This window comes from Prionailurus bengalensis, chromosome E1 (assembly GCF_016509475.1).
Source record: "Prionailurus bengalensis isolate Pbe53 chromosome E1, Fcat_Pben_1.1_paternal_pri, whole genome shotgun sequence".
In the NCBI taxonomy this organism is placed as follows: domain Eukaryota; kingdom Metazoa; phylum Chordata; class Mammalia; order Carnivora; family Felidae; genus Prionailurus; species Prionailurus bengalensis.
This window is the reverse complement of record NC_057347.1, coordinates 14,332,292-14,351,253: the sequence shown is the minus strand read 5'-3', so window position 1 is coordinate 14,351,253 and position 18,962 is coordinate 14,332,292. Positions and strand designations below refer to the sequence as shown.

The following is an 18,962-nucleotide window of genomic DNA, read 5'->3' as shown; positions in this document are numbered from 1 at the left end:
TAATTAATAACCCTAACAAGGGTCTCTAAGTGTTCCAATGAAAGGAGGGTCCACATCTCTCACTGTAAATCAAAAGCTAGAGATGATTAAGCTTAGTGAAGAAAGCCTGTCGAAAGCCAAGACAGGCCAAAAGCTAGGCCTTCTGTGACTATCAGCCAAGTTGTAAAAACAAGTTCTTGAAGGAAACCAGAAGTGCTACTCAAGTGAACTCATGAATAATAAGAAAGCAAACAGTGTTACTGCTGACAGAGAGAGAGTTTTAGTGGTCAGGACAGAAGATCACACCAGCCGCAACATTCTCCTAAGCCGAAGGCTAATCCAAAACTAATCCAGAATTTCTCTTCAATTCTATGAAGGTTGAGAAAGGTAATGAAGCTGCAGAAGCAAAGCCTGAAACTAGCAGAGGCTCCTTCACGAGGTTTAAGGAAAGAAGCCATCCCCATAACACACAACTGTAAGGTGAAGCAGCCAAGTGTTGATGCAGAAGCGGCAGCAAGTTATCCTGAAGATCTAGCTAACATAATGAATGAAGGTGGCTACATTAGACAACAGATTTCCATGTAGATGAAACAGCCTTATATTGAAACAAGATATCATCTAGGACTTTCATAGCTAGAGAGCTTTAAAGGACAGGCTGATCCTCTTGTCAGGGGCTAATGCAGCTGGTGATTTAAGTTGAAGCCAATGCTCACTGAACATTCAGAAAATCCTACGGCCCTTAAGAATTATGCTAAATTTACCCTGTTTGAGCTCTATAAATGGAACAAAGCCTGGATGACGGCACAATGTTTATAACATAGTTTACTATTTTAACCCCACTGTTGAGACCTACTGCTCAGAAAAAAAAGATTCCTTTCAAAATCCTGCTGCTCACTGACAATGCACCTCATCATCCAAGAGCCCTGATGGAGACACACAATGAGATAAATGTTTTCATGCCTACTAACATAACATCCATTCTGGAGCCCATGGACCAAGAAGTATTAAGGACTTTCAAATCTTACATTTAAGAAAATACCTTTCATAAGGCTATAGCTGCCACAGACAGTGATTCCTCTCATGGAGCTGGGCAAAGTATATTGAAAACCTTCTAGGGGAGCCTGGGTGGCTCAGTTGGTTAAGGATCTGACTCTTGGTTTCGGCTCAGGTCATGATCTCGCATTTCATGAGTTCAAGCCCTGCATCAGGCTCTGTGCTGACAAGTGCAGAGCCTGCTTGGGTTTCTCTCTCTGCTCCTCCCCCACTCATTTGCTTTGTCTCTCTCAAAATTAATAAACTTAAATTTTTTTTTTTTTTTTTTTTTTTTTTTAAGAAAGAAAACCTTCTGGAAAGGATTCACCATTCCAGATGCCACTAAGAACATTTGGGATTCACGGGAAGAGGTCGCAATATCAACATTAACAGAAGTTTGGAAAGAAGTTGATTCCATCCTGCATGAATGACTTTAAGGAGTTCCAGACTTCACTGGAGAAAGTAGCCAAAGTTGTGGTGGAAACAGCAAAAGAACCAGAATTAGAAGTAGAACTTGAAGATGGGACTCAGTTGCTGCAATCTCATAAATGACCCTTGAACGGATGAGGAGATGCTTCTTGTGGATGAGTAAAGAAAGTAGTTTCTTGAGATGGAATCTACTTCTGGAGAAGATGCTGTGAAGATTGTTGAAATGACAACAAAGGATTTAGAATATTCCATAAACTTAGTATGTAAACAGAAGTAGGGTTTGAGAGAACTGACTCCAATTTTAAAAGTCTGCTGTGAGTGGAATGTTTTCAGACAGCATCACATGCTACAGAGAAACTGTTTGAAAGAGTCAGTTGATGCAGCAAACTTCATTGTTCTTATTTAAAGAAATTGACACAGCACCCCAGCTTCAGCCACCAACAGTCAGTGGCCATCAATACTGAGATCGCCCCCACCAGCAGAGACATTACAACTCACTGATACTGAGGGAAAATGCCCACATAGTCAGCATTTTTTAGCAATCAAGTATTTTTTAATTAAGGTATATACATTTTTAAAATATATAATATAATGCTGCTGAACATTTACTGTAGTATAGCTGTAAGTGCATGTAACTTTTATATGTACCAGGAAACCAAACAATTCATTTGACTTGCTTAATATCACGATATTCACTTCACTGCGGTGGTCTAGAACTGAACCCACAGTATATCCAAGGTATATGTGCGTACAGTTTTCAGAGTTGCATAGTGGTTTAAACATTATGTCAACTATAAAAATATGTAGGAGGACATGAACTGGTACTATGTACAAATGAAAAATCAACATGGAACAATGTGATATTATAAACAAGATTTATGAGCAATACTCTCAAAACATACTGCTTTATTCTCTTTTCAGTAAAAATGAGTTCTTCTCTTCCTAATTATCCCTCTCAATCTGCATGAATCCTAACAGAGTGGACAGGATTGCTGAACCCTATTTTCAAATCAATCATAAATGGGTAATGTTTCCCATCTGTGATACCAAGCTCAAAATGGTCAGCTCTCCAGAAGTATGATGAACTCTTGCAATTTATCCTTCTTAGCAAACGTGTACCTTTCATTCAATCTGGGGGCAGCCAGAGCCAGGTATAGGCAGATCTGGAACATATTGATCAATTTCTCTTAGAATGGTGTTCCTATAAAACATATTTTTGTAGTTCACGTGGGACTTCAGTAACAGACCTACTGAAAACAACTTAGGTCCTCATTTTCCTGGTTGGCTCCCATCCCCTCAAAAGCTGACAGATTCTGAAATGGCTACATGGCCCTGTGTACCTCTTTTCATAAGTTTCAGTGCTCTGTTACCTTAAGTTTACTTTACTCATTCAGACTCTTCCCAATGCTCAGTGTAACTTAAGTCACTTTCTTCTTTATACCCTAATCTGTCTTTGAACAAATCAATTTAAAGCAGAAACTTCTTAACCTTTGGCTTCAACAAGGTATAAATAAATCCTGAGAGGCAGACCACCCAAAAATCCAGTCGCTTTCCACAAATCTATAAACTCACATTTAAAAAATTAGGATATCCATTGGTTTTGGAATTGGCCTTTTACTAAGATAAGCAGCATTAAACACATATAAATCCAAAAGAAGGAGAAAAAAAGTCTTCCTTATTCAGCAATTTCACTCTGGGTTTATACCCAAAAGAATTAAAAGCAGGGTCTTACGAGATACTTGCACACCTGTGTTCATACCATCATTATTCACAATAGATAAAAGAGAGAAACAACCCAAGTGCCCATCACCAGATAAATGAATAAACAATGTGATATATACTATACAATGGAATATCAATATTATTCAGCCTTAAAAAGGAAGGAAATTGTGACACATGCTATAACATGGATGAACATTGAGGACATTATGCTAAGTGAAAGAAGCCAGTCACAAAAGGACAAATACTATAAAAAGTCCCTACAATAGTCAAATTCATAGAGACAAAGAATGCTGTTTGCCAGAGACTGGGGCGAAAGGCGGGGAAAGAGGGATTGTTGTTTAGTTTAATGGGTAGGGAGTTTCAGTTTTACAAGAAAGAGTTCTGGAGATTAGCTGCATTACAATATAAATGTACTTAACACTACTAAACTATACACTTTATTTTTTTTAATGTTTATTTTTGAGAGAGAGAGACAGAGCGCAAGTGATGGAGGGGCAGAGAGAGGGGGAAGACAAAAATCCAAAGCAGGTTCCAGAACAGAGCCTGATGATGTGGAGCTCAAACCCATGAGTTGAGATCATGACCGTAGCCAAGTCGGACACTCAATCCACTGAGCCACCCAGGTGCCCCTAAACTATATACTTTAAAATGTATAGTTTTATGTTAAAATGTAAGTTTTGGGGGTGTCGGGGTGGCTCAGTCAGTTGAGCATCTGAATCTTGATTTCAGCTCAGGTCATGATTGCAGGGTGGTGGGACTGAGCCCCACATTGGGCTCCACGCTGAGCGTGGAATCTACTAAGATTCTTTTCCTCCCTCTGCACCTCCCCCACTTGCACAAGCTCTTTTTTGCTCTAAAACACACACACACACACACACACACACACACACACACACACACACACACAAACCAAAACCTATACCTATAAATTGTATGTCATACATATTTTATCACAATTTAAAAAATCATCTCTACATCCCAAAGCTAAATGCTAGGGTTAAAAGACCTTTTACTTTTGAACTACCACATTATCCATCATTTCAACAACACTTGGCAGAGTGAGAAGTCAAGCGAGACAAATAGCACTTTTCGAGTACCTTATGTTGCTTAATGACAGGCGTGTTGTCCGAAATAATTAGCTTTTAAAAAGGAATAGCTTTAACTCTCCTCTGGAACTGGTTAGTGATCTCAGTTTCCCTTCATTAAGTTCTTGACAGCTCAATGTCCTCACATCTGTCATTGTTTGGGAGACTGATTCCAAGAACATAAATTGCTTCAAGGACTAGGCAACAAATTTATTCTGGTTCATGGGACAGATCTGAACCCATCTGTTTTCTAATCAAAAGCCATATTTGAATCAGTTTTGTTCCACCACAGTATCGTACCAATGGGAGCAATACAATCATACGATATTTTCCTTTCTATCCATGTAGTGCAGATAATTACAAGAAACACAAATCAATTAAGGCCACGAGAGCATCCTCAGAAACAGGGTCTTTGCGGATTGTAGGATCTGTAACCATTTCCATTTTTATCTATTTATTCTTCAGGCTACTGTGATTACATTTCCTGTAAGTGAGGTTGTTTCTTTCAGAATTACATAGGGAAAAAATAGTCCCATGTTGTAATAACTAACTTACCTTAATCTTTTTTTAAGTTGTAAACTGTCATGGATGATCCTTTTAACAAACTCTAATTCACCTCCTTCTGCCATGATTTCTGTGATACCTCCTGTATTTACAGAACTAGGTGGAGGTCTCCGAGGATTTCGAGAGTTTACTCCCTGCACAACAACAACAACAACAACAACAACAGCTGGTGAAAAATTTTTACACCATAAGACTAACTCTTTGACTGTAATCTAGTTCTAAATAAGAATGCTTAGATGTAATTTTAGTTTCCAAATCATCACGGTAGATCTAGGATTTAAAAATCATATAGCAATTGTAATATTACATCTTAAACAACTGCATTCACACTAATATTCTTCCCCAAGGTCTTTTACCTTCCATCTTTGTGATTAAACGAACAAAAATTTTACCTTTCTTACATAGACTAATCTGTCACTTTTTATGTTTTGTCTTGGTACCATGCACAGAAAATATTCCACCCAAAGATTATATAAATATCTACTATGTTTTCTTCTAGTACTCTTAGGGTTTCATTTTTTAAATTTAAATATTTAATCCACTCCTACCACAAACCAAATTGAAAAATTAACTCAAACAGATCAAAGATCTAAATATAAAAGGTGTAATTATAAAACTCTTAGAAGAAAACACAGGAGTATATCTTCATGGCCTTGGCCTACACGATGGTTTCTTAGAGAAATTGGACTCCTCAAAATTAAACTTCCGAGCTGCAAAGGATTCCAACAAGAAAGTGAAAAGACATCCCACAAAATAGGAGAAAATGTCTGCAAACAATAAATCTAATAAGGGACTTGTGATTAGAATACATAAAGAATTCTTACAATAATAATTTAAAAAAATAATCCAATTTTTAAATGGGTAAAGGATCTGAATTGGCATTTCTCCCAAGAAGATATACAAGTTATCAATAAACATGTGAAAAGATGTTCAACATAATTAGCCACCGGGAAAATAAACATCAAAACCAAGATGGGATATCACTTTATACCACTTCATACCCACTATGATGGCTATAATCAAGAGGACATATGACAAAAGTGTTGACAAGGACGTGGAGAAACTGGAAATTGGAAGCCTCACACACTGGAGCTGGTGGAATGTAAAATGGTGCAGCCACTTTGGAAAACAAGTCTGGCAGTTCCTCAAACAACTAAACACAGTGATCATATGACCCAGTAATTCCACTCCTACACAAACATTTGTACATGCATGCTCACAGTAGCATTATTCGTAACAACCAAAAAGCAGAGACAACCCAAATGTCCATCAATAGATAAGGAAAATATGGTATTTCCATACAATGAAATATTATTTGGCAATAAAAAGAAATTAAGTACTGACACATGCCACAATATGGATGAAACTTGAAAATACATTATGCTTAGTGAAAAGAATCAGTCACATATTATATGATTCCACTTACATGAAATGTCCAAAGCAGGCAAATCCATAAAAACAGGAAGTCCACTGGTGGTTACCTAGGACTGTAGGAGCTGTGGGAAACTGACAGTAACTAATGGAGAGGGGTTTTTCTTAGTGGCAGAGGGAGGAGTTGGGGAGTGAGGAAAATGTTCTAAAATTGACTGTAGTGATAGCTGCAAAACTCTGTGAATATACTAAGAATAATTAAATTCTACCCTTTAAGTGAGTGAATTGTATGGCATGTGAATTATATCAATAAAACTGTTATAAAAAGAAATTTAGTTGTAGTGCTAGTCGTACTCTATTTCTTCATCTGGATGCTGGTTCCACAGGAGTGTTCACTTTGGAAAATCCAATTTACACTTACGGCATGCATACTTGTATATGTTATGTATATATATAATACGTATATAAACATATATACGTTCATATATACATAAATATACTGATTTCTCAGATATGTAAGCCAATAAACTTCCTTTATTAAGTCAATCTGAATTGATTCTTCAGGTGCTTGATACCAGAAGCATCCTGATAACAGCCTCCAAAATAAAAGTTGTTCTTTGCTCTTATCTTTGCAAACATCAGCAACTTAGATAAATATTCAATTGTTTTAAAGCAGAGATATTTTACCTTGGCTTCCAACTGATTTGCAAAAAAGGGTGGGTTGCACATGCAAAAATCATAGATTATCTCAGATTCTTCTTTAAGAGCATCCATCAGGAGTGTCTTCTGTGGTACTTTTACCACTAGGAGAAAATACAGAACTGTTAAACTACTCTTAATGCACTGGCAGTTTTCAAATATGACCACAGATTCTATGACACTAGTTCCTTTAAGAGGTGGAGTTTAATATCCCTCTCCTTGAGTATAGGTTGCACCCAGTGACTCACTTTTATTGAATAAAATGAATGTGATGAAGTGATAAGGTGTCACTCCTGAGGCTATGTCATAAAAGAAAAATTGCCCTTTTTCTTGCCCTATTTCTTGAATTACCTGCACTAAGAGAAGCCAGCTGATATGCCATAAGGATAGTCAACTGGCCTAGAGGAAAGATCCACGTGAATGAACCAAGGCTTCCTATCAATAGCCATGTAAGCGAATGGCTTTTGGAAGCAAATCTCTACTCCCAGTGAATCCTTCAGATGACTACAACCTCATGAAAGACTGAAACAGAACCACCTAACCAGGCCATGCCCAAATTTTCAGCCCGTACGAACCATGACATAAATATTTACTGTTTTAAAGTTGCTAGATTTGGGGGCGCCTGGGTGGCGCAGTCGGTTAAGCGTCCGACTTCAGCCAGGTCACGATCTCGCGGTCCGTGAGTTCGAGCCCCGCGTCGGGCTCTGGGCTGATGGCTCAGAGCCTGGAGCCTGTTTCTGAATCTGTGTTTCCCTCTCTCTCTGCCCCTCCCCCGTTCATGCTCTGTCTCTCTCTGTCCCAAAAATAAATAAACGTTGAAAAAAAAAATTAAAAAAAAAAAATAAATAAAAAATAAAGTTGCTAGATTTGGAGTAATGTGTACTACAGGAATGGGTAAATGAAGAACACATTATTAGTATCTCCCCTTAGAATAATATGTTTAACACTAGTGAGAAAAGTCTAGTTCTTCCAGGAAGTGACATAAATTCTCTTTAATTAAAAAAAGAAAAAATGAACAGCTCTTTAAATATATAGTAAGCACAAATATTAAAAAGTAACTGGTCACTAAGGGGACTTGATTATTGGTAGCACAGTTCCATATTCTGAAATTTTAAAATGATATACTTTAATCAACAGCAGGGTTTCTCTTCTAAAATCCTGGTGATTAGGTCACTTCATATATAGTTGATACCCAACATTCATGGTAGTTATGGTCTATAAAGTCAACGTGAATACTGAATTGGAACAAATGGCTCCTGAGAGAAATATCTAGGGTTAGGTAACTGTGAACAAGCCTCTGGTCAAACAGTCTCATCAACTACTCAACATACAATGTTGTTTCATGTTTCTGTTTATAAACACCTTATTCAATATAGACTGCTGATTCATTAACACTGAAATCACACCCGCAACACTAGAACTCATGTCTGATGAAACTTAATCTAATACACGTATTTCCTGAAAGGTGCATCACATCTTCTTGTATTTAAATAACAACTAGATTGTATTTAACATTATGTTTAAACAGCAAAGTCGCCAAGAAAAAAACACAATGATGCCAAAAATGTGGCACTACATAGACTATGAAAAGGACACTTGTTTACAGTAGAGAGCTGAAACAAGAAGACAGATCAGCACCCTGTACAACTTCTGCTGGAAACATGTATGTTGGGTGACTCAAAATTTTTACCACTCTGCACAGATCTGTGAATGACCATAAAAAGTACCAGAGGTATTGACCTGGGGGTTAAATATAACGCCAAGTATGCAAATTTAGCAAACAGGCAAATTCACAAATATAAAATCCACAAAATTATGAGGATCAACTGTATTTACCATATTTCCTTCTGCATTAATACTGATAACAAAGCTGTAAACTCCATTACAATGTACTGTACCATATTTTTAAGAATTACCGAAGTCTGTATATTAAAAAATATTTTTTTAACATTTATTAATATTCGAGAGAGAAAGAGAACATAAGCAGGGGTAGGGGCAGAGAGAGAGAGACAGACAGCAAGACAGACACTGAAACAGGCTCCAGGACCCGAGCTGTCAGCACAGAGCCCGATGTAGGTCTCGAACTCACAAACTGAGCTGAAGTCGGACACTTAACTAACTGAGCCACCCAGGCACCCCAAAGTCTGTATGTTAAAGCAAAAAATTAGATGTATTAAATTATGAAGACAGGTTAACACAAGTGCTTGAAAGAGGCATTTATTCTGTAGAGCTAACCTTTTATAAGATCAGATAAATTATTCTGTTCCACGTTTTTCTTTGCATAGTTGAAGCACATATCATCCACTTCCGTTGCAAGGAAATACCAGCCATTTAAGGTTGTTCCAAGTAAAGGGTAAATGCAGGATGCCCCTGTACCTAGTAAAATGAAAATTCAAAACACATTGCACACACCAGAGACAGAGGTGAGAACAACAAGCCAAACACCATTCTTCCCCTTCTTAGAATTCTTATAACCTTAACAGTGTAAATCCCAAGCTGGTACCTGACTGTACACAAACGGTAGCTGCTGGGGTCTTTAGTCATTTCAGGTGTCAGTCTTACCTCATAATTGGATTCAAATTTCCTAGAGGACAGAAACCTTGCTCTTTTGTGTGTTGTATGTAATGAAGTGCACACAACTGGCTGGTGATCAAGGACTATAAAACTTATAAACTAAAAATGGTCAAAATAAGTTCATTTACTTTATACAATTTTTCATTTTAAATCTCACACAAAACTTGATTTTCTTAAAATCAATGCTTAAAAGAAATCAATGTACATCCCACTCCCCAAAAGCAGAAAAAAAAATACACAGGGTATTCTTATGATTATTTAAATGACCAATGCTCAAATATCTGTAAGCTGTTACTTGAAGGAAATCAGAAGTTAAAAACAAACAAACAACAACAACAACAACAAACTAGATCTCTTAGATGCGATGACATGGAAAGACATTTGATCTAGATGTAAAACACAAATCATTGCCTTCCCCTACTACAGTTTCAAGGGAGATAGTCAAAGGCAAATGTTCCAGGCAAAGACAACTAGGGTTTGATCCTCAACTTGTATGTAGATCCCCTAACCATGAACTGAACTATGTATATACTAACCACAAATACTGTTTTATGACCACTGACCAATCTTGGCCAGTAAGATCCAAAAGCACACGTTCAAGAGAAGAAAAGCCAGTGTTTATCTTGAGGGCCTATAGCAGTCAGCCTCTACCAGGCCACTCCAGGCCTGCTTTCCTCGGACTACATCTAGGTGCCAGTCTAGTCTTCTAAGGATTTGGCCAGAAGAGATGGGGCTAGGGATACCTCTCACCCAGAGGCAACCCAAGGTCTCTTACTGCTTCCTCATTAAGTATTCTAACAGGCTGATAAAAGACACGACCATAACTAACAGCCCTTTGACAGTCACCATGATTGCTATACTTTCTATCATGTTTACCTAATAGCATCCTGGCCCTGGTGCTACTGGGCAAACACCCCCTTGGGAATGTATGAGGTAGCAAAGGAAGGGGTGGTGAAGGGAACTCATGCTCCTCTCAGAGGCGACAATTACTGAGTCCCTGCTAGCCATTCTGGTAAGTCAGAATCATTCACAGTAAGGAAATTTAAGAAGCTCCGTAGGAAAAAATATCTGGACCAGATACCAGGCCCTTGATTCTCACACAATAGCCTCTCTCTTCACACTTCAATTCATTCAAAAGCAAAGAGCAAAAAGAAGAAAGTACACTTTCCTTCAGCTACCTCCAGGATAATAAACACAGGTAAAGACCTGTTTTTTGCACCCCCCCCCAAAAAAAATTAAGTTGCTCAATTCTTAAGACTAAAAAACTTGAATTCTAACATCCTAGTCTCCTCAGAAAGCTGAATGACATTTTTTAATGGATAATAACACTTGTAATTATAAATAAAAATGGAAAGTGTATAATCATAAAATTAGAGCAAACTGATGGAGTCTGGGGGAAGAATTTATATAAAACCCTAATTAGAATGAATGTGATTTCAGCTAGAGCGCCCCTTGTGAAGAGCTAAAATCCATTAACCTCCTATATCCCCAAGTGTTATTTTAGACAGTTTGGGGCATAATTAAAATAAATTAGTACCAAGTAGGCTCTTGAGTTTTCTATAACCCATCAACCAATCTTCTGCCATGAACATAAAAGGGCAGAGCGTTAGCTAAACCCCTCATTTTTACATACTGCTTAGCTCATATGGGATGTTCAGAATTTTGAATGTTGAAAGAATGATGTATTTATCTATGAACATTCAACGAATTATTATCAGACACCTACTAGAAAGCTAAAAACTTTGTTAGGCCTTGGGATAGTATAGTAAGCAAAAAAAGTTAACAGGTTCTGCACTTTGCAACCTAGTGGCCAAGAAAAGACATTCAGACAAGACAAAGTGTGTTAAAAATTACAACAAATACCCTGAAGGAAGAAACATGGTTTTCTAAAGCTTATAATCAAGGAACTTGTCTCATGCTAGAAGGTCAGAGAAGGCTTTCTTGAAAAATAAGGCTTGAGTTGACAACTACAGTATATATGAGATTCTAACAAGGTGACAATGGGGAAGTTCCAGGCAGAGGGAACAACATGTACATTCACGGTGCCTTATTAGAAGGACTAAAGACCAAAACTGTAGAAAATAAGGAAGAAAACCACACTGGATGAGACTTAGAGAGGCCCAGAGAAGAGGGTAGGAAACACACAATGGATGTTTTAACAGCCTAAGTCAGGATATTGGGTGTTTATCACAGAAGCAATAAGAAGCCATTAAAGCCATAAAGATGTGACCAAGTATGTATGGATTTATACATACTTTCTGGAGAATGAAATGGAGAGGCAACAGAGTGGATGAGAAGAATAGTTAAAAAGTAATCTGTAGACCAGGGGACAGAACAGTGACTTGGACTGAGATGGCTGCAGCAGAAATGGAGAAAGTAGATAATTGAAGAAATATTTAAGAAACAAAACCAACAGGAAATGATAGACATTCTCGGTGAGAATGGAGAGACCTATCAAAGAATATCAAGGATGAAAGTGGATTGTGATCAAGAGACTATAGATGCTGGAGAGGATGTGGAGAAACGGGAACCCTCTTGCACTGTTGGTGGGAATGCAAATTGGTGCAGCCACTCTGGAAAACAGTGTGGAGGTTCCTCAAAAAATTAAAAATAGACCTACCCTATGACCCAGCAGTAGCACTGCTAGGAATTTACCCAAGGGATACAGGAGTACTGATGCATAGGGGCACTTGTACCCCAATGTTTATAGTAGCACTCTCAACAATAGCCAAATTATGAAAGAACCTAAATGTCCATCAACTGATGAGTGGATAAAGAAATTGTGGTTTATATACACAACGGAGTACTACATGGCAATGAGAAAGAATGAAATATGGCCCTTTGTAGCAACGTGGATAGAACTGGAGAGTGTTATGCTAAGTGAAATAAGCCATACAGAGAAAGACAGATACCTTATGTTTTCACTCTTATGTGGATCCTGAGAAACTTAACAGAAACCCATGGGGGAGGGGAAGGAAAAAACAAAAAAAGAGGTTAGAGTGGGAGAGAGCCAAAGCATAAGAGACTCTTAAAAACTGAGAACAAACTGAGGGTTGATGGGGGGGTGGGAGGGAGGGGAAGGTGGGTGATGGGTATTAAGGAGGGCATCTTTTGGGGTGAGCACTGGGTGTTATATGGAAACCAATTTGACAATAAATTAAAAAAAAAAAAAAAAAAAGAAAGTGGATTGTGGTGGATCCACTGAAAATAAGGGATGAAGAAAAAGGACCAAGATGAGCAAGAAAAGACAATGAGTCTGGTCTTGGACATGGCAAAGTCTGAGATGTTCTTGAGAAATCTGTATTGCCGACATAACAGACTACAGCTCAAGATAATCCAAGTTGGCAGAATATATAAATTTGTGGGTTATTTGACTGGAGGTGGGAAACAGTCACAGATGTGGGTGAAATTGCCCAGAAGTAGGATGCTCAATAGGAAAAGGGCTAAAGATTGAGCTCTAAGGATTCTCAACATCTAATGGCCACACAGAGGAAAGCAAGCCTAAAAGGGGAGAAGAGTGACTAGAAGGGAAAGAGGAAAACCAGAGGAAGCCCATGGAGGAACATGCATAAAGGAGAATGGAGGAGTCAATAAATGACCTAAAAAGGTCATGTATGAGGAGGACTGAAAATGTTCACTGAAAATGCATACAAAAGTCAAAGTTAAAAAAAAAAAGTCAAAGTTAAACATCTACTATTATCTAGAAACTACTATCTAGAAACTATCCTATTAACTATAGTTTGAAATAGGGCCACAGAGCTTTGTTCCCATAAAGGACTAGTAAAGGCCAAAGGATTAAAATTTATTCTTTATTTTTCTGGGGGTGTCTGGGTGGCTCAGTCAGTTAAGTGTCTGACTTTGGCTCAGATCATGATCTCACTGCTCAAACCCCACATCAAGCTCTGTGATGACAGCTTGGAGCCTGTAGCCTGCTTCAGATTCCGTCTCCCTCTCCCTCTCTCAAATATAAAGTAAAACATTAAAACAATTTTTTTTCCTTTACTTTTTATCTGGGGAGGGGAGGGGCAGAGGGAAGAGAGAGAGAGAATCTTAAGCAGGCTCCACTCCCAGCAGAGAGCAGAGAGCCTGATGCAGGGCTCGATCTCACAACAATGAGATCTTGACCTGAGCTAAAATCAAAAGGACGCTTAACCAACAGAGCCATCCAGGCGCTATGAATTAAAAAATTTTCTTAACCCTATCAAATTAAAACATTGGCTATGATATGGCACCTGGGTAGCTCAGCCATTAAGCATCTGACTTTGGCTCAGGTCATGATTTCACAGTTCCCAGTCTGAGTTCCACAACAGGTGAGCACAAGCCCCACTTCGGGTAAACCACAAGCCCCTCCCTGTTTGTTTGTTTGTTTGTTTCTTTCTTTCTTTCTTTCTTTCTCTCTCTCTCTCTCTCTCTCTGCCCCTTGCTCACTGGTGCCCCCCCCCCATAAAATAAAACATTGGCTATGATAAACATACAATACACTTATAATCACAAAACATACCCTGGCTTTATTTCCTTCTGTATTTCCACTTAATCTCCCAAATGAACAGATAGTCCTTTCCACTGTTACAAGTTTACAACTAAGAGAACATCTTAATTTAAATCGATGACTTTTTCCCTCTCTTTGATTTTGCATTAAATGTCCTCTATTAATAAAGAGATTCCTGGGGCATCTGGGTGGCTCAGTTTGGTTAAGCCTCCGCCTTTGGCTCAAGTCATGATCTCACGGTTTGTGGGTTCCAGCCCTGCATCGGGCTCTGCACTGACAGCTCAGAGCCTGAAGCCTGCTTCAGATTCTGTGTCTCCCTCTCTCTCTGCCCCTTCACTGCTCTTGCGCGCTCTCTCTCTCTCTCTCTCTCTCTCAGAAATAAAATATTTAAAAAAAAAGAGAGAGAGATTCCTTAAAGTATTCAGCCCACATGATCTTTTATTAAATGGCTATCACACAGTATCCCAATATGGGACTACTGCATTAACACCAAATAATTCAGAGTAAAAATAATGCCCCAAAGACACAGACATCAATATGGTAATCTGAAAAGGTAAGAAAACAAGAGCCTCACTTGGGTTCTGCACTGTTATACCCCTGCTCCCTGTTTGGTGCTGAAAATCCCTTCTCAAGAGAAATAAATGGCAGAAAAGCCCAAGTGTAGCAAAAAAGAACAGTAATATCTGTAGCCAGCTTCTTTCACACACAAATACCCAGAAGAGAAGTTTACAAAGAAACAGACATTGCAAAATTTATGAAACTTATGTTCAGCTAAAAAAGAATTTAAAACCATATATACATACCTATGTCAATTCCTCTTCGGAGAGTACTTTTGTCAGAGTCCTGATGACCAATCAGATCTTCTACCCAATGAATGTAGTTGAGTCTCAAGGGAACTGTAGGAATCAGTCTTTCCAATGGAATATCAATGGAAAGTCCAAAATCTTCCTTTAGAAGAGTACAAGTCAGAGCTCTGACTGCTTCGGGGTCTTTAAAATTAAGACTGAGGAGTGGAGAAAAAGAAACAAAACTGATTAGTAAGATTTACTATGCTATACAAGTTCTATGTCAGCCACACAATACCAAACACCCATTTGAATTTTCTAGATCACACATAAATAACTATGCGGAACATTCACAGTGGCATACATATATGGGTGTTTAATACAATTATAGTTTATGAAAGGCAGTATAAATTTCCACCAAAAGTATTGCATTTTCATACAAGGAGCATAGAGGACAAGAGTGCCTCTGTTCCAATTCCTGCCTGATTATCTCCTTACTTAGTTATGTGACTTTGGACAAATTATCTCACCTCCATGAGACTGTTTCCTCAGCTATGGGGATAACAGCATCTATATCATAGTTTTGCTGTGAGATAAACTGAGAAAAGTAGTTAGCATCATGCCCAGTACATAGTAACTATTTTACAAACCCTAGCCTGTTTTTACTATTATTATTAACATCATTTGACATTAGCACTTTTTGAAAATCATGTTTAAAAGCAAAAAGCAATATAAAATGCTTGATAATGAAAACAGGATTAGAGGGGCACCTGCGTGCCTCCGTCAAATAAGCATCCAACTCTTGATTTCAGCTCAGGTCATAATACCAGGGTGGTGGGACTGAGCCCAGCGTCAGGCTTCTTGCTGAGCATGGAGCCTGCTTGGGATTCTCCCTTCCTCCCTCCCTCCCTCCCTCTCTCCCTCCCTCTCTCTCCCCCCTGCCTCCTCTCTCTAATAAAAAAATACAAAATCTAAGGGTCGTTCCAGGTAAAATTTTAAGGGTTTATGAAGCATACTATGAATTAAGTACAATAGTACTCAAATATTTGTAGAGCAAATTATAGAGACATGAACAATCAAGACAATTATTGAAGACACAGAATAACCAAGCCAACAGTAAACATTTCCATTATCTTCCAGTCTGACACCTAACAAATTCTTTATTCTGCTCTGTGATACTAAGCATACAGTAACACTATTGAACACATATTGAGGAATATACAATCAGCGGTTAAAGATGACATGATCTACCTTTAAAAAAACTGTTCAGGGGCGCCTGGGTGGCTCAGTCGGTTGAGCATCTGACTTCGGCTCAGGTCATGATCTCACAGTCTGTGAGTTCAAGCCCCGCGTCAGGCTCTGTGCCGACAGCTCAGAGCCCAGAGCCTGCTTCAGATTCTGTGTCTCCCTCTCTCTGTGACCCTCCCCCGTTCATGCTCTGTCTCTCTCTGCCTCAAAAAACTAAATAAACATTAAAAAAAAAAATTAAAAAAAAAAAAAACTGTTCAGAGAGGCACCTGGGTGGCTCTGTCTGTTAAGCGTCCAACTCTTGATTTCAGCTCAGGTCATGACCCCAGAGCTGTAGAATGGAATCCCAAGCAGGCTCCATGCTGTCAGCACAGAGCCCCACTTCGGATTCTGTCTCTCCCTGTCCCTCTGCCCTCCTCTGCTTGCTTGCTCTCACTCTCTCAAAATAAACAAACCAAAAACAAACAAACAACTGTTAAAAAAACACAACTTTAGTTTTTTTTTTAAGTTTATTTATTTATTTTGAGAGAGAGAGTGAGCACACAGGGTAGGGGCAGAGAGGAGGAGACTTCCCAGCAGGTTCTGTGCTGACACTGCAGGACCTGACACAGGGCCTGAACTCAAGAACCACAAGATCATGACCTGAGCCGAAATCAAGAGTCAGATGCTTAACCAACTGAGCCACCAGACACCCCAAACACAATTTTAGTAGTAAAAGAATTTACAAAGAGTGATGATGGGCAGGATTAGATTTTAGGAATACAGGTCTGTTTGTTATCTATACAAAAACTGCACAATATACTTGAATATAACTATTTCTTATACCTTTAAGAATGCTTTGGGGGGCGGGTGGGGGGAAACACCTGGGTGGCTCAATCGGTTAAGTGTCTGACTTCGGCTCAGGTCATGATCTCACGCCCCGTAAGTTCGAGCCCCACGTCGGGCTCTGCGCTGACAGCTCAGAGCCTGGAGCCTGCTTTGGATTCTGTGTCTCCCTCTCTCTCTGTCCCTCCCCGGCTCAAGCTCTGTCTCTCTCTCTCTCTCTCAAAAATAAAGATTAAAAAAAAATGTTTTAGCGTACTAGTTTGTAGGGAAAAAATGAGATTGAGAAGAAAGCTTTCACTGAGAGTGTAAACTGGTGCAGCCACTATGGAAAACAGTAATGGTGGTGCCTCAAAAGATTAAAAATAGAACTACTGAAAGGGAGACACAGAGAGATAAACCAAGAAACAGACTCTTAACTACAGAGAACAAACTGATGGTTACCAGAGGGGAGGGGTGAAATAGGTGATAGGGATTAAGGAATGCACTTGACATGATGTGCTCTGAATAGGTATAGAATTGTTGAATCACTATTATAGTACACCTGAAACTAATATAACATTGTATGTTAACTACACAGGAATTAAAAAAAAATACAACTACCATATGGTCTAGCAATTCCACTTGAGTATTTATTCAAAGAAAATGAAAACATTAACTCAAAAGAGATATATGCATCCCTATGTTCACAACAGCATTATTTACAATAGTTAAAACATGGAAACAATCTAAGGGTCCATGAATGGATAAATGGCTAAAAAAAAAATGTGAAATCTCACACACACGCACGCACCCAGAAGAATATTACTCAGCCATAAAAATGAAAAAAATCTGGGGCACCTGGGTGGATCAGTCAGTTAAGCATCTGACTTTGGCTCAGGTCGTGATCTCACAGTTCACTGGGTTCCAGCCCTGCATCGGGCTGTCTGCTGTCAGCACAGAGTCCGCTTCAAATCCTCGGTCTCCCTCTCTCTCTGCCCCTCCTGACTCACGTTGGCTCTTGCTATCTCTCCAAAATAAATAAACATGCTCAACATCACTTATCATCAGGGAAATACAAATCAAAACCACAATGAGATACCACCTTACACCTGTCAGAATGGCTCACATTAACAACTCAAGCAACAATAGATGTTGGCAGGGAAGTGGAGAAAGAGGATCTCTCTGGCATTGCTGGTGGGAATGCAAATTGGGGCAGCCACTCTGGAAAACATTATGCAGGTTTCTCAAAAAATTAAAAACAGAACTACCCTACAACCCAGCAATTGCACTATTAGGCATTTATCCACAGGATACAGGTGTGCTGTTTTCGAAGGGGCACATGCACTCCAATGTTTATAGCAGCACTATCAATGATAGCCGAAGTATGGAAGGAGCCCAAATGTCCACTGACTGATGAATGGATAAAGAAGATGTGGTATACATATACGATGGAGTATTATTCGGCAATCAAAAATAATGAAATCTTGCCATTTGCAACTACGTAGATGGAACTGGAGGTATTATGCTAAGTGAAATTAGTCAGAGAAAGACAAAAATCATATGACTTCACTCATATGAGGATTTTAAGAGACAAAACAGATGAACATAAGGGAAGGGAAACAAAAGTAATATAAAAACAGGGAGGGGGACAAAACAGAAGAGACTCATAAATATGGAGAACAAACTGAGGGTTACAGGAGGGGTTGTGGGAGGAGGGATGGGCTAAATGGGTAAGGGGCACTAAGGAATCTACTCCTGAAATAATTGTTGCACTATACGCTAATTTGGATGTAAATTAAAAAAAAAAAAAAAGTAAAACAAGTTATAAAAAAAATTTTTTTTAAACATGTTACATTGACTTTGGGACCCGGTGGGAAAGAGCAGTACCTGTTTGTGAAAGCTGAAAGAATCAGGAAAGTGGTATCAGAGTCCAGAATAAAGGAAATATTGTTATGTAAAAAAGAATAAATAAATAAATAATAAAAATATTCTTAGAAATAAAAAAAAATTAAAATAAACATTAAAAAAAAGAAAATAAAAACCTGCCATTTGTAACAACAGTGAAGGGGTGAAGGGGGCCAAAATGTATACATTTTCAGTTATAAAATGAAGTTATGGAGATGTAATGTACAGCATGGTAGCTATAGTAAATAATACCATATTGCAAATTTTAAAGTTGCT

General features: G+C 38.6%; 1 protein-coding gene across 2 annotated transcripts in view; it reads right to left on the bottom strand.

Annotated features, from left to right (window-relative positions):
• METTL16 (methyltransferase 16, N6-methyladenosine) overlaps positions 1–18,962 on the bottom strand; it is an 82,574-nt gene that overhangs the window by 36,572 nt on the left and 27,040 nt on the right. For both annotated transcript variants that reach the window (XM_043583436.1, XM_043583437.1), the window contains exons 3-6: positions 14,748–14,947; positions 9,117–9,257; positions 6,870–6,985; positions 4,803–4,945 (exon numbers count right to left, since the gene is read on the bottom strand). In XM_043583436.1, coding sequence (XP_043439371.1) covers positions 4,803–4,945; positions 6,870–6,985; positions 9,117–9,257; positions 14,748–14,947 — 600 coding nt within the window. The remainder of the gene's footprint in view (positions 1–4,802; positions 4,946–6,869; positions 6,986–9,116; positions 9,258–14,747; positions 14,948–18,962) is intronic.